The sequence below is a fragment of the Micromys minutus genome (genome assembly GCF_963924665.1).
Source record: "Micromys minutus genome assembly, chromosome: 23".
NCBI lineage: Eukaryota > Metazoa > Chordata > Mammalia > Rodentia > Muridae > Micromys > Micromys minutus.
This window is the reverse complement of record NC_137958.1, coordinates 11,023,207-11,037,161: the sequence shown is the minus strand read 5'-3', so window position 1 is coordinate 11,037,161 and position 13,955 is coordinate 11,023,207. Positions and strand designations below refer to the sequence as shown.

Below are 13,955 nucleotides of genomic sequence, written 5' to 3'. Positions count from 1 at the left end.
TGCTTGTCTTCAGAGTTAGCATGCTCACCTCAAAGGGACAGAGGAGGTGAGGAATCTTGAGAACCAGTCTGGGCTCTGGTAGCCTCTGGCAGCACTGTCTATAAGCCAGCCTGACCAGGCAAAACTCACCACTGCCTTTGGCTGGCACATGGCAGGCATCATCTTTAGAGGGTGTATTCACAAAAAAAAAAAAAAAGTGCCCACAAACATGCACACATAAGCGAGGGGGGTCGCCACGATCTTCAAGATACCTGCTTTGACTTACTCCCAACAACAAACTACCTTACAACCTCCATCTTCTTAGCAGCTCCTCTTGAGGTCAACAGTCACAGGGGACCAACGGAATCGAGGTAAAACCCACCTGGAGCCAGACACAGGTATGTGCTGGTTGAAGTGGAGAAGCCAGTTTATCCAAAGCTAGACTCATGTGAGACCGAACTGTACAGGGTCAACCTAAAGCCAATGAGGGTTAGGGAGGCTGAACTCAGACAGAAGAGAACCCAGTCTTTAGTGAGTGTGATGCTGGACTTGTGAACTATTTGAGAGGGACAAGTGTGTGGTTTTATCAATGCAGGGCTGACTTGGGGACCAGTGCCCAGGAAGTAAATCAGCGTGAATGTGAAGGGTTGAACTCAGGTACAAGTATCCTATCAGACTCAAAGGAGCCCACCATGACAACATTCTCCGTCTTTCATGAACATGGGCACACACACACACACGAGTGTGGAGAGGGTATCTGGTCACCCCTGCAGGCCTGGATATAGAGAGACCAGGATCCTTGCTCAAGGCTCTGGCACGGCCACTCAAGTACATTTAGAACATAAACATGAGATACATCAGGTGATGGCTGAAGCCAACCAGCACCCTGGAGTCTCCTCAGGATAATTATTTTATTATTCATAGTCATCAGCATCTTCATTAATTATTCATATGATCCTTAATTATTATTCTTAACAATAAGAGCAGTAAATAGCAGAAAAGTCTTTGAGGTGCCTAAGGCCCAGGGCCGGGTGCCTCCGGGCAGTTAGACCAGCTAATGCCCCCAGGGCAGTGGGGGGACCACAGACCCCCTGTCCACTGCCCAGCTCTGCCCCTGCCCCTCCCAGTGGGGCCCAGGGTATTGCAGAAGGAGATGCTGGTCCCAAGAGCGGAGGAGGAGGTGCTCCTGCACTGTTCTCCCCTCCAAACCAGGGTCTCCAAGGAGAGCGGTCAGGTAATGCCCTGAACCCAGGGTGAGCCACGTGTCCACACTGGGCAGCGTCACTAACTGCCCGGATCTGAGCCATGTCTGTGCAGGGGCTGGGAGGTGAGGGCCCCCAGCTGGCCAGGCAGGGAGAGGCGTCGAGTGGGGCCATCTTGGGGGAGTTCTGGGGCTCCTGCGGGAAGCTCCTCAAACGCCACAAACTGGGAAACCTGCAAGGAACACAGAGCGTGAGCAGGCAGTCAAACTGTGGGGGAGGAAAAGGGGCGGAGAAAGCAAAGCCAGGAAGACCGGAAGTCAGAGACGAGGGTTAGCTGGGCAGAGTGGGACCTGGAGGGGACAAGAAGGCTGCTACTGCTGGAAGTAAAGAGATGATGCACCTTTGGGGCAGGAGCCAAATGAAAGAGCTGAGAGCCAACGCAAAGGACCTGACAGAGGGCCTTGCTCAGGACCCAGGGAAGCTGGAGTCCAAGCTCTCACCTTTACCTTCCCTAGAGAATGTGGCAGGGCAGCTGGAGCCAAACCCTACATGGAATAAGAAGTCCCTGCTTTGGGACAGCTAAGACAGAGAGACACGAGGCGCCTTCTTGTAATTCTCCAAAGAGCCCTGGGGCCCTGGGAACAACAGTGGGCCAGCGGCCAGGTCTCTGAGGCCAGGGAGAGCGCCAGGGCAGGCAGGAGGGGTTTGTGGGTGCTGACTGTCTACTGGTGAGATCCCTGCGGGGGAGGCTGTGAGGGGAGACTGGCACATTTGCTGACGTGGGCCCTGGTGTCTGCAAACAGGAGCAAGCAGCATATGGGACCGGGAGCAGAGTGGGGAACAGGAGTAGATCCCAGGCCATCTCTGGAAACCACAGAAGCCCCCCTCAAGCACCCATCAAAGCCGGAGCTGGCAGAAAAGACCCAGCGACAGCTGTCCCTCAGAAGGCTACTAAAAGAGATGAGATGTGGGTCAGGGAGGGCCTATCTCAGAGGCACCCCGGGGTATGCCGCAGCCTCAGGACAGCACTGTAGCGCTGCTAGAGCCAAGACAGAGGCAGCAAAGCCAGGGAGTATGACCTCAGCAGGGGCCACTCTCAAGCAGACGCCATGTTTACATCTGCCCGAAGGGCAGGGCAGGTTGGCCGGCTCCAGCCCTCCTCTGCATTGCTCCTGCGCAGTGGTAGGAGAAAAGCAGGAGCAGGTAGAAGAGAATAGTGGGTGAAGAGGCCACATTTCACGCCCACTGAGAGGTAACAAAGCAGTTTGGGGCAGAAAGGGTGCGGCTGGGGGCTGGGCGTGCGTGGGCGCCAGAGTGTACCTGAGAAAGCGAGTCCAGGGTGAGAGTGGGGACGGGGCCGACAGGCAACAAAGGAGATGTGGAAGTGGGGCCGGGCCCAGGGGTGGTCACAGCACTGTAGGCAGGAGGGACCAGGGTCATTTGCCTCTGTAGCAACTGTAGGACAGTGGCCATGTCTGCACTTAGCCGGGTTTCCAGCCTGGGGCAAGGAAGGAAGATGACTCAGAAGTGGAGATAGAAGTGGTCCGCGCTAGGCTCCCTCCTCACCCAGCTGAGGAAGGGGAGAGTCCACCCCCCCCCAAAACTCCCGGCGCAGACAGGTCTAGACAGCACCCTGGAAACACCAGCAGAAACCCAGAGGCCCCAAGTTCCCCCACAGTCCAGCCTACCCCAGGCCCATTCCCTGGGCCACCTCTCTTCACCTGTTCAGCTGTCTCTGGAGTGCGTCCAGCCTGCTCTCCACATCGCCCCGGGAACGACGACCAGGGCTAGACAAGGGGATGTTGAGGAGGCTAGGGGCCGGGGCAGGGCATCGAGGCAGCTCCTGGTACTGGCGCCCCCGACTGTCCCCCCAGAAGCTGAAAATATTGGACACCCCAGAGAAGGCACCTGGAACCAGATAGGCATTAGGTCAGGAAGAAAGTCAAGCCCCTGCCCATCCCCCATCCCTGCTCCTGCCCATCCCCCATCCCTGCCCATCTCCCACACCCAAGGCCCAGGCCTACCTGACAAGGGATTACAGGTGTCACTACTTTTCTCCCCATCCTCTGTCAAAGGCTCCCCGCCTGGGGCTTCTCCAGGAGGCCTGGGGCTGGAGAAGGGCACCAGGCGGAGGGGACTGGAGCTGCGACCCGGGCCCTCGTCCTCACTGCTCTCTGGGCTGGAAGGGCCGCTGGATGGGCTCTCCCCCCATGGCCCTCCCGGCTGTCCCCGGTAACTCGGCCCTGGCCCAACTCGGGCAGGGCCTTGCCCCAGGGCTGACACCTCCCCTGGCTGCTCTGTGTCTGTGGAAAACAGAGAACATACCTCAGAGTGAGGGGAGAACAGGGAAGGGACAAGGGGAGCTGAGCAAGCCTGGAAAGGAGCAGGGTGTGAGTGTATATATTCCTCTGCCTCCCCCTCCCCTGCCACGCCCTGGCTTATCAGCACCCTTGGGCGCTGATCCTCTCTAGCACCCTGCTTCTGGTACTCCGGTCACCTCCCTCCTCTCTTTAAGGGGTCAAGGCCTGCTAGACAACACTCAGACATAATGAAGACCAAAAGCCCAGCCTTTGTCCCTAAAGGTAGGGGAGGTCTTCCCAAAGGACATGATGGTTCAAACCGAGCATGAAAAGGTGGCAGCATTCGGAGGGGGGGGGGTTGGGGGGGGTGGGCAGTGGGCATGGAGGACTGGGGAGGGGGGTGTGCACTGAGGAGTGCACGCTTGTCCTCTGGGCAAGGGGTGGAGCCTGCACAGCCTGACCCTTCCCTCACTCCTCTCTGTCCCCCACTCTCCCCCAGCCCTCCCTTGACCACCTCACCCTTGTCCGTGCGCCTTCGGAATGACAGTTTGCGCTTCCGTTGCCTGTTAAAGCCACTCTCTAGTTCTGCGCTGCCGGGAGAGCCAGGAATCATGTTGGTCTGCAACCAAGAGAAGAGTCAGGGCTCTTAGGTCCATCCTGCCTGGTTGGCCTGGAATATGGGGTGGGACAGGCAACTGCACCCCTTTGTTAACATAGGGAAGAATTCTTCCATCTCCTGAGCCCCCACTTAGTGTCACTTTCCCCCAGCATGCTGAGGTCTGTACTTTCAGAGCCTGATCTGACTATGACAACAGAAAAGCAGGCAGAGAAGCCGCCTATCCAAAGTCACAGTGGAGGGACAGCCTGCCAATCATTAGCTCTCCCGAGGATAAAGGCAGTTCTCCAGATGGCCCACTCACATCTCGAAGGTTGAAGGTAATCTCTAGGCTAGACCAAAAGTGATCTGAGAACTCAGGGTACATGTCCAACACCTCCAGCAGATCGTCACGATGGATCTTGTGCAGGTCACAGTAAGTGAGGGCCCTCACGTCCCCATTGGACTTTCCAGGACGTGCATATAAGTTCAGAGGCTCTCCAAAGATGTCGTTCTTCCCTGGAAGCCATGGAGAAGACAAAAGCTTGAGCCCGTGGCATCATCGGTGGGAGAGTGACAGGCACCCTCTGGGCCAGTTCCACCCTGAACAGCATCTCCAACCACGCAGCTCCCAGACACACAGCCAGTTCATGTTCCCAAGGCTCTAGGCAGACGGGCAATACCGGTGGCCAGGGGAGACAGAGGAAGGGACCAGGGATTCGGAGTCTCTCAGCAACTACTCGGCCAGAAAAAAACCCACCAAGGATGCTCCATCTCTGCCTATAGCCTTGGCTTCCTTGGGACAACTCTACTTGTATCCTCAGACATCCTCCTAACAACATGCACTTCCCTATAAACATGGTCTTCAAACTATAAATGGCAGCTCAGTGGTCGATCAGAACCAGTATTGCTTTACTGAAAGAAAACATGACAGCTTAGCTTAGCACAGAGAAGCACAGAAAAGACCAAATGTGCTCACACGTGCAGGAGAATTTGGTTTAGTTGCGAAGGGGATAGTTTGTAGAGTGGTGTGCATGTGAACTGTGAAATTAAAGTCTAAAATGCCCTACCATGAGCCATGGGCAAAAGTGTGATGCATGGAGGACCAAAACAAAACAAAAGCAAAAAACCATGGGAGGGCAAGAAGTCTCCATGCACACAAAGGCCCCAGGAGGGAAATGAAGCTTCAGGGAACCTCAAAGTGCATGCTCAGCCTCCAGCCGAGTATGTCCCACTCAACTATGAGATGATATTCAACTTTAAGGAAACACTAGATGCCTTTCTATGGAGAGATCCTGAAGTTTCCTCAAGTGCAGTGGAAGCTACATGGTCTCCTAATCCAACAGCCCCATTTCCTGCAGGTTGCCCACCTTGAAGGCCCCTCCTCAGGTGAGTTAGAACAACCCATGAATCCTCCCAGCAACCACACACCCCCAGTGTATTCAGAGGGCTCAAGTGTCTCTGAGTTTCAGTGGGCATCCCCACCCCATACCCAAGATGGCCACCACGACATCACCCCGCAGGATCTCGATGGAGCCCCTGGAGATGAAGTAGAGGGCAGTGAGCAGGTCCCCAGCGTGCACCAGTGTGTCCCCTGGTGGTGCATGTGTGGTCTTGAACTTCATAGCCAGGGCCCTCAGGCAGCCTTTAGTGGCCCCTCGGAATGGCTTGCAATGCTGCAGGAGTGAGCGGTTCAGATGTAGGCAGATATCAGCCTGCAGGCACTCAGGGAAGCCCTTCAGCACCTGCAAAAGGAGTCGGTTCGGCATGATCTCTCAAGTCTCGTTCAAACACCAGTCCATTGGGTCACACCTCTGGCTCAGGGAAAACCTGCTCCTCCCAATTCCCTATGCTGCAGAACCTGCTGGGGCCCAGAACCCACCTGAGTTCCCACCCTGACCAAGTTCTTATCTGTTAGTGCAGCAATTGATTTCCTATGTTCGTCTGGCTTACGTGGGTTGTGTGAAGAACCTGGCCTCTCCCAGTGGGAGAGCTCCAGACGGAGTTTCATGGTCAGCATCCTATATAATTCTCAGGTTTTTTAATACTAACTACAACCACCTGAGGTATGCTGGATGCACCACAAGGCTGCCCCCCCCCCACACCTACTGGTGCCTCACCGCGTTCATGTCGATGCCGTTGGTGTAGGACCAAGCGTGCTGGAAGTACTCCTCGAGGCGCTGGCGTAGCGGGTTGGGAATCTGGTGGAAGCGGATAAACTCCCGCACCCGGAGCATCTGTGTGTGGTAGCGGGCCGTGCCCGAGTACAGCCGCTGGATGATGGCGGACACGTTGCCGAAGATGCTGGCATACATGAGGGCTGGGGGCGTGGGTGAGTGGGGCCGTCAGCATCCGCAGGGACCCCGCCCGCCCACGGGGACCCTCTGCTCAGGCCCCGCACCAGGTCAACGACACTCGCGGTCCGGTCACGACTCAGTCTGAGAGTGGACATACACATGCTCAAACACACGCCAACCTTCAGCATTTCCTGCCCTGGTGTCCCAGCCTCCAAACTATACTGTGTGCCCAGGACTCTAGGAGGGGGAAGAGGAGGGGACGGGGCAGGGAAGTCTGACTGCCGCTTTGCTCCATCCTAAGACTTTCACTCCCATTTCTCTCCAGCCTTGGCTCCACCCCTCACCCGCCTCCAGGACGCACTCACAGCCAATGAGCATGACACAGATGGAGAAGATCTTCTCTGAGTTGGTGTTGGGAGAGACATTGCCAAAGCCCACGCTGGTGAGGCTGCTGAAGGTGAAGTAGAGCGCTGTGACATACTTGTCCTTGATGGAGGGGCCTCCCAGGCCGCTGCTGTTGTAGGGCTTGCCGATCTGGTCGCCCAAGTTGTGCAGCCAGCCGATGTGTGAGTCCATGTGAGGCTGTTCCATGTTGCCGATGGCGTACCATATGCAGGCCAACCAGTGCGCAATGAGCGCGAAGGTGCACATGAGCAGGAAGAGCACCGCTGCCCCGTACTCCGAGTAGCGGTCCAGCTTTCGGGCCACGCGCACCAGCCGCAGCAGCCTCGCAGTTTTCAGCAGCCCGATCAGCTAGAGGAGGGGACATGTTCAGTGTGAGGGCACATTAGTAAGCTCTGCAGCGGACGGTACTGAGCTGGTGCCTTTAAAGACTTCTTCCTGGGAGTGCTCCCTGATAATGAAAACCACCTGGCAAAGAGCACCTCCCACACAGCTCCCAGCACAGATGTCACTAATCTATGTGCCAATGTTAAGACAACGTGGTAAGGGTCTCCATGCTGAGAATGAGGAAAGAGAAGGTCCAAAAAGTCCTCAAGGTGCTAGGCCAAAACTCTAAGTAGGAGGGAGCTTTTGAGTAAGTTAGAAAATGATATTTCCATTCCAACTTAAAAAAAACAAAAAACAAAAACAAAAAAACTTTGAGCTCCTTAAGACCCTGTGGGTGAACAAGAGCATAGATTTGTTAGGGACCCTCCCTTTCTGTGTAGCATCCCCCTCTTTTATCCCTCCACCCTACTCCCTCCTGGTTCTTTTCTCCTGACTGCCTCCAGCTGAGCCCACCTCCTCAGAGCCAGAGCCAAAGATGAGCAGGTCGAAGGGGATGGCGGCCACCATGTCGATGAGGAACCAGCCCTTGAAGTAGTGCACAGCGATGCGGCCAGGGTGGCTGACCACCTCCTCATTGGCATTGACGTAGGTGGTACGGAAATTGATGAGGATGTCCACAATGAACATGATGTCTACGATGAGGTCCACTACAGCCAGAGGCTGACAGGCGTAGCCGCAGTCAGGGCCTTGGGAGCCATCTTCAGTCTCCTTCAGCAGGAAGGCAGCGGAGTATGGGGTGAAGACTGCCGTGTAGATGACCAGCAGCAGAATGAGCCAGTCCCACACCGCCTTGAAGGGGCTGTAGTGTAGGATGGTCCAGCGGTGTATTCTTGGGGCCTGCAGCTTATACTCTGGCAGCACGTCAGCTCCCAAGGACAGGACCTAAGGTGTAGGTGACAGGATGGGTCATGAGACTTCAGAGCAAAAGTTGGTACTGTCCATACTGTGGCCAAATAGAGCCTATTTCCATCAGAATGCTCCTCTTCAGCCAAGTAGCCTTAGAAACTGACTACCCCAAACCTGGGCACTATAGTTCCCAGAATGCTAGCTAGCAGGGGATATCCTGGCTGACTCCACACAGTTCTGACAGTACCCAAAATGCATGAACTTGGGTCATCATGCAGGAAAGCACAATATTGTTCCCACCACAAAACAGTGATAACCTCAGACTGCACAATACATCTCTCACCATACACTTTTACCCCACAACCCCAAAAGTAACACACACACACACATACACACACACTGCCTCAGTCTAGAATACGTTCCAAGAACTGCAGTTTCCAGCTGGGCAGTGAGCCCAGGAGCCAGAGTTCTAACACATAAAACAGTCACTGCGGCTCCCTCCCTCACTTCAGACCACTTGTCCAGAGACGCCAGCCGCCAGCCGCCATTCGCAGGCCCCTTGGCCTCTGAGGGGAGAACCCCTCTCCCTGCTGCTACTCTCTCTCAGGCTTCTCTCCACCTCAACCCAGAGAAACCTCCCACACTCTTGCAAAGGGACACAGGGGCAGAGTCCAGCCCGGGTACAATACAGAGGGATGTATACCCTGGATCGCTCAGAGATGTACTCTTGGCCTGCACAGAACCCCATTTTCAGACAGGGAAAAGCACATGCCCCTTAGCATTCAGGCAAAGGCAGTCCACCAGAGGGACAAGGGGCAACAAGCACAGCCAGCAATCTTGCTCCCAGACCTGTCTAGAGAGAACTCACTTTCCCAGAGTCAGAAGTGTCCTCTGCCCTTAAACATCTGAGCCAGCTAGAACCCCTTCCTCAATCCCTCTAGCCTTGGACCATGCTGTGCCTGCAGCAAGACCCCAACCCCAGAGTTTTTAGCCCTGTTCCAGAAGCCCTGAATCCCAGGGACCCACAACCTCAGGTCTCTGGACTAAATGAAGTCCTAAAGAGTCTCATTGGTGTTCAAGTGGGAATCCCCTGAGCCTGTCTGCAGAGGTGGTGCTGTTTACAGATCATCTTAGGGAAAGAAGCTAGTAAGAAAGATGGATCCTGAGGAAGAGTTTGCCCCCCAGAATAGACACAGAGACTTCGAAGAAAAGAGATGGGGTGGGGATGAGCACCAGGCCCTGGTCAGAGAAGGATCCTAGGTCTGCCCTGCCTTCAGACTAAGGGCTTAATACACATGATTAAAACACAGGGTTAATACACATGAGGTTGGTGACCTTTCAAGCCATCAATAAAGAACAGGCTAGGACCCCACAGACAAGGGGCAAAAGGGGGTGGCTGTTACTCCATAGAACCCCTCTCTGTACCTAGGCACAGGCCTGGGGAGCTATGCCAGATCACCCCAGACAGTAGTGACCTTGTCCCCCAGGTCTGCCCACAGCCCAGTGCACATTTGCATTCAAATATTCAGCAAGTTTGGGATACAAGGCCCAAACCTGCTAATTCAATCTACGCAAGGGTCAGTGCTGTCTCTGAAACTACTGGCTTACCACATGGCTCTCAGCCAGGCCTATAATCCCTGTGATTTGCCGTCTTACAGAAGACTGACTCAACCTTGGATCTTCACCTTGGAAGGGAAGACTCTCACCTGTGTCTACTCCCTTGCTGGGAGAAGCATATGCACCCAGAGGGAGTCAGGGACAGCAGTGATGCTGGCAGGGGTGGGATTCTTAGAATCACCCAGAGCTACCTCCAGGTTCTAAAGCAGGAGAGCCAGTGGGGTGGAGAGGTAATCATTGGCAGATGGGACAATGGCCCAGGATGCCCTAAAGAGGTGAGCCAATGCTTCACTTCAGTCTGCCCTCGTTGCCCACTGAGAAGCCTCTGATCCCTTCTCTCCTGAGACCCACAAGAGTAATCCAAGCCTCCATGGCTGACCACAAAAGTCAGAGTGAGGGAGCCCCAGCACCTCTGTGTCAAATCTAGCTGCTGCCTAACGGTTCCTGTCTCTCCCCATCTCCTCATCATCCTCTCTGGACACCTAACTGCTTCCTAGCATCTCTTTCTTCCTTTATACTATAGACTAGAGGACTATGGGCCATAGAAGCCATAGGAAAGGGGTTTCCAAGGCAAGGGAAACCCCGGGAACCCAGCCAGCAGCCAGGAGAGCAAGGAAGAGCTCAGTGGTGGGCCACACTGAAGAACACTGAGCTCCCAACCAGTCCTGCTTCTCAGAAGCCCTCTCCCCAACTGCAGCCAGAGCCCTCTGGGCCACACTCCCACCTGCCTCGGTGTCCCAGCCCAAATAAAGAATAGGATGCTGAGGGAATCACCTACCTCCTGGGCCACCAGGCTGGAGATACGCACTGCCCGCCTCACCCGGCCTTTCTGGGCCCTGGGCTGCAGAGCCCCTGTCCTGCTTTCCTTCCCCGCTGGAATCGCCATGGAGGACTTAGCTCCCCCCAGCCTGACTGGCCTAAGGCTCCAGGGCTCCACCAGGGCCTCACTTGTGCCCCAGCAGCAGTCCCAGCCCAGGCTGCCCGCCCAAGGCTGGCCGACTGGCAGCCAGAACCGCCTCTGGCATGAAGCCAGAATGCATGGGACTGGGCCCTGGGGCTGGGGTCACCTAGGCAGTAAGTATGGACAGCTGCCTGTTTGGCTCTTGCTGCACATGGCCCCTTGCTGTGGGCCCCCCGCTACCAGGGTGCTGTGCTCTGCCCGCCTGCCGCCAGCCCAGCACCCGCGGTGGGAACCACAGCTCCTCTGCTGGCCAGCCCCTCCTCCTGCCAGGTTCCCACCCCGACTCCACCACTCTGCCTCCCCCCCCCCCCCCCCGCCCAACCCGTGCCCGCCCTCTGCCCCGTGCCCGGCCAGCGGCCCCCTCCCTTGCAACCCGCTCTAGGCTCCTACTGCAGCCGCTCCCGCAGCCCTAGCCCCTCCCCCTCCACCCGGCAGCCTGGCCTGTCACCGCAGATTAATGGTCTCCCCAACACCCCCGCCCCGCCAGTCCAGTGCCGAGCCAGCCAGAGTCAAGCAGAGACACCCAGAGATGGAGAGACGCCAGGTGACTGGCAGGGGCACCACAGGCAGTCCACAGATGGACAGGCAGAGAAACACACCGAAGGCATACGCACTTTCGGTCCAGAAACAGAGCAGATGCCAGGCACCCAGGTGGGAAGAGATAGGTAGGACCCAGAGAGAGAGAAAGGAGAGAGAGCCAGGTAAAGGCTCCAGGGTGAGTATGTTCTGGAGGGCAATGCAAAGGGGAGACCGGAACCCAGAGAGCCAGAGGCCCGCCAAGGGAACAGGGCAGCTGCTATGGGGGCAGCTTAGTACAACAGGATTCTCACTGCTAAGACCTCACCGCTGCCAGCATGGAAAGTAACTGCGGTGAGTAGGCAGTGGTCTTGCAAGCCAACCTCATTGCTAGGAGGAACCTGACCAGAAAAACCCTAAAAACAGGGCTACGGACGGAGATCAAAAGCTGGTATTCTTCTCTGACCCCTTGATAGCTTTATGCCAACTACCAGTGTTCCCCACTCACCACAAGAAGGAAACCCTACTCCACACTAGGTGGACAAGGCAGACACCCCAGTTCGTCTGGTACACCACCCTGGCCTACAAGAATCAAGACCATCCTGACCTTGATTTGTGTGGTCCTTTCTAACTGAAGCCTGCTCCTGTTACCCCAGTGACCCCCTCAGATATATCTTTCCCATCTGTCCATGGCCTTCTCTCACCCACCATAGTCTTCCCCGTGTCTTTGTCTCAAGCACCTCGCTTTAACCTTGTACCGCTGAGCCACATACCCCATCTATTGGTCACCCAGCCCTGCCCACCCTAAAAGCTTCCTCCCTCCCTCTCCAGCAGCCTTTCTCTCTACGAACCTCATCGCAAACTCCCTTCTTGTACCCCAACACTGGGCATTTCCCCTACCAGCTCCCACAGCTTCCCTCACTGACTAGCCTTCAGACCCCCCCCCCAACCTTGATCACAACCTTGCTCCTCCTCCCCAGGTCCAACTTCCTCTAAGGTGAGCACAGAGCATCTTGGACACCTACCTGGGTGACCTTCTCGGTGACATTGTGGGTCCGCTCTTTTATCTTGGGTGCTATAATTTCCCGGTCACTGGTGGGTGAAGCCAGGAAAGGGTCGCCCTTGAGGTCCACAAAGTTGAGGGTGATTTGGGGTATCTTGCTAATGGTTCGGTAGCGCACAAGGTCAGAGTCTGAGGTGGAGTTAAGCAGGCCACTGCGAAGGGGGTGCATAGCCCCTGGGACGGAGACACAAAGCTTGGTCAGGTCAGGGGCTGATGGGAAGCCAGGCCATTGGCAAAAACACTACAATGACAAGGACGAGACCTCTCTGGGTTTTAAGGAAACGTGCCACCATGAGAATGGAAGAGATCAGATAGACTTAGGAGCCTCTAAATCTCTCTCTTGTCTCTTTCCAGTTCCATGGCCATCCCTGTTCCAGGATTTCCTGGGACAGCTAGCCCCTTGGGCCAGCAAAGACTCTGTGAGTGGAAGAATGTAATGGGATGAATGGACATTTAATAGAGTAAAAGGCCACTTAATGAGATTAAATAAGTATTTAATGGGATTTCCATCTCCCAGACTCCCAGGCACCTAAGAGGTAGGAGGAAAGAGGAAATGAGGGCTAGAGATGGGCGTGGCAGGCAGGAAGCAAGGGGTCGGAGTAGGGATCCCCATCCTGCATTCTCACCTGTGCTAGCATGTCGGGGAGGAGGGGGCAGCGCCCCAGCCCGCATTGCCTCGATGTCATCCGCGGAAGATGCCCGGCGCACACTAGCGCAGCTCTCACGTGAGCGTGTCCGGGCCAGGCTGCAGCTGGAACCTGAGGCGTCGGGGTTAAGGCTCTGAGCTCGTGGCGATGGGTGAGGGCCTCGGATGCTGGCTGCCGGTGAAGCAGACCCTGGGCCCACCAGCGCTCGCTTCTCCTCTGCCGGCCCAAGTCCTGCCACGTGGTTGTCCATGGCAGAAACCTCATCCAAGGCCAGGGACTCACTGCTGGGTGCTGCCGGCGTCAGGTCCACATCCACCACCACGGCCCCGGGGGCTCCAGCACTGCCCACACCTCCTGTGCGCACAGATGACTCCCTGGCAGTCAGTGCCAGCAAGGCAGGCAGCTTTAGGCGGAAGGTCTTGGCCCGGCCTATGGGGAAAGGGAGTGTGGAGTGACCAAAAGAACTGGGTCCCTAATAGTGGAAGGCCCTCACCCTACCCCATGCACTTGATTCCCCAAACCCAGACAAGTCATTCGCTCCCCAGATTCCATGGTGGAGAGGGTAACATGCAGAGACGGATGCATGCCTTGGGTAGGTCACTAAAGGTCAGTAAAAGTAAATGGGGACCCTGCCACCCAGCACCTAGCATCACTAAAACCCAAGAGGTGAGCTTTGTTGTCATGACTCTGAGAAGTATTTAAATAAACCCAAAAAATTGCCTCCTGGGGAAAGCAGAGTCTCCAAACCTTTGGGCCAACCAGGGGAAATGTTAAAGCTGCTGTTTGTAACCAAGGCCAACATGCCTTCCCATCCTCTCTTCCATTAACCTCCACTCTTGGGACCCGGCCAGACCACAGAAGAGCTGAGTCCATGAGACTGGGCTTTCTAATGAGCTGGGGGCTAGTGCTGCTTAAGCAAGCACCTATTATGTCTCCAGGGTGCTGGGTGGGGATGCAGGCGGCAAGGCTAGAAAACTTGCTCTGCCTGAAGAAGCTGCAATGCTGAACCCTGCACAGCATGGGTGTTTCTCCATCCTGGTCCAGACAGACTGGCCAGATAGATCACTCCTTTGTGTTCCTTGCAGTGTCACACATGCATGCGACCAGAGAAACAAGACCTCGTTTCGTGTACGCCTGAGCTGA

At 55.8% G+C, this 13,955-nt stretch overlaps 1 protein-coding gene across 2 annotated transcripts in view; it reads right to left on the bottom strand.

The window, feature by feature from the left end:
• Positions 1 to 1,010: 1,010 nt before the first annotated feature.
• The window catches only part of KCNH2 (potassium voltage-gated channel subfamily H member 2), a gene marked incomplete at its 5' end in the record, with an annotated part of 31,706 nt that continues 18,761 nt past the window's right edge, over positions 1,011 to 13,955 (bottom strand). The window contains 12 exons of one of the 2 annotated variants that reach the window (XM_080936116.1): positions 1,011 to 1,413; positions 2,502 to 2,679; positions 2,903 to 3,089; positions 3,206 to 3,484; positions 4,001 to 4,100; positions 4,402 to 4,595; positions 5,569 to 5,821; positions 6,197 to 6,396; positions 6,739 to 7,126; positions 7,616 to 8,044; positions 12,128 to 12,339; positions 12,792 to 13,241. In XM_080936116.1, coding sequence (XP_080792242.1) covers positions 1,264 to 1,413; positions 2,502 to 2,679; positions 2,903 to 3,089; positions 3,206 to 3,484; positions 4,001 to 4,100; positions 4,402 to 4,595; positions 5,569 to 5,821; positions 6,197 to 6,396; positions 6,739 to 7,126; positions 7,616 to 8,044; positions 12,128 to 12,339; positions 12,792 to 13,241 — 3,020 coding nt within the window. In that variant the 3' untranslated portion in view covers positions 1,011 to 1,263. Of the gene's footprint in view, positions 1,414 to 2,501; positions 2,680 to 2,902; positions 3,090 to 3,205; positions 3,485 to 4,000; positions 4,101 to 4,401; positions 4,596 to 5,568; positions 5,822 to 6,196; positions 6,397 to 6,738; positions 7,127 to 7,615; positions 8,045 to 10,403; positions 10,512 to 12,127; positions 12,340 to 12,791; positions 13,242 to 13,955 lie in introns of those variants that run through there. The other variant, XM_080936117.1, reaches the window with a different exon arrangement.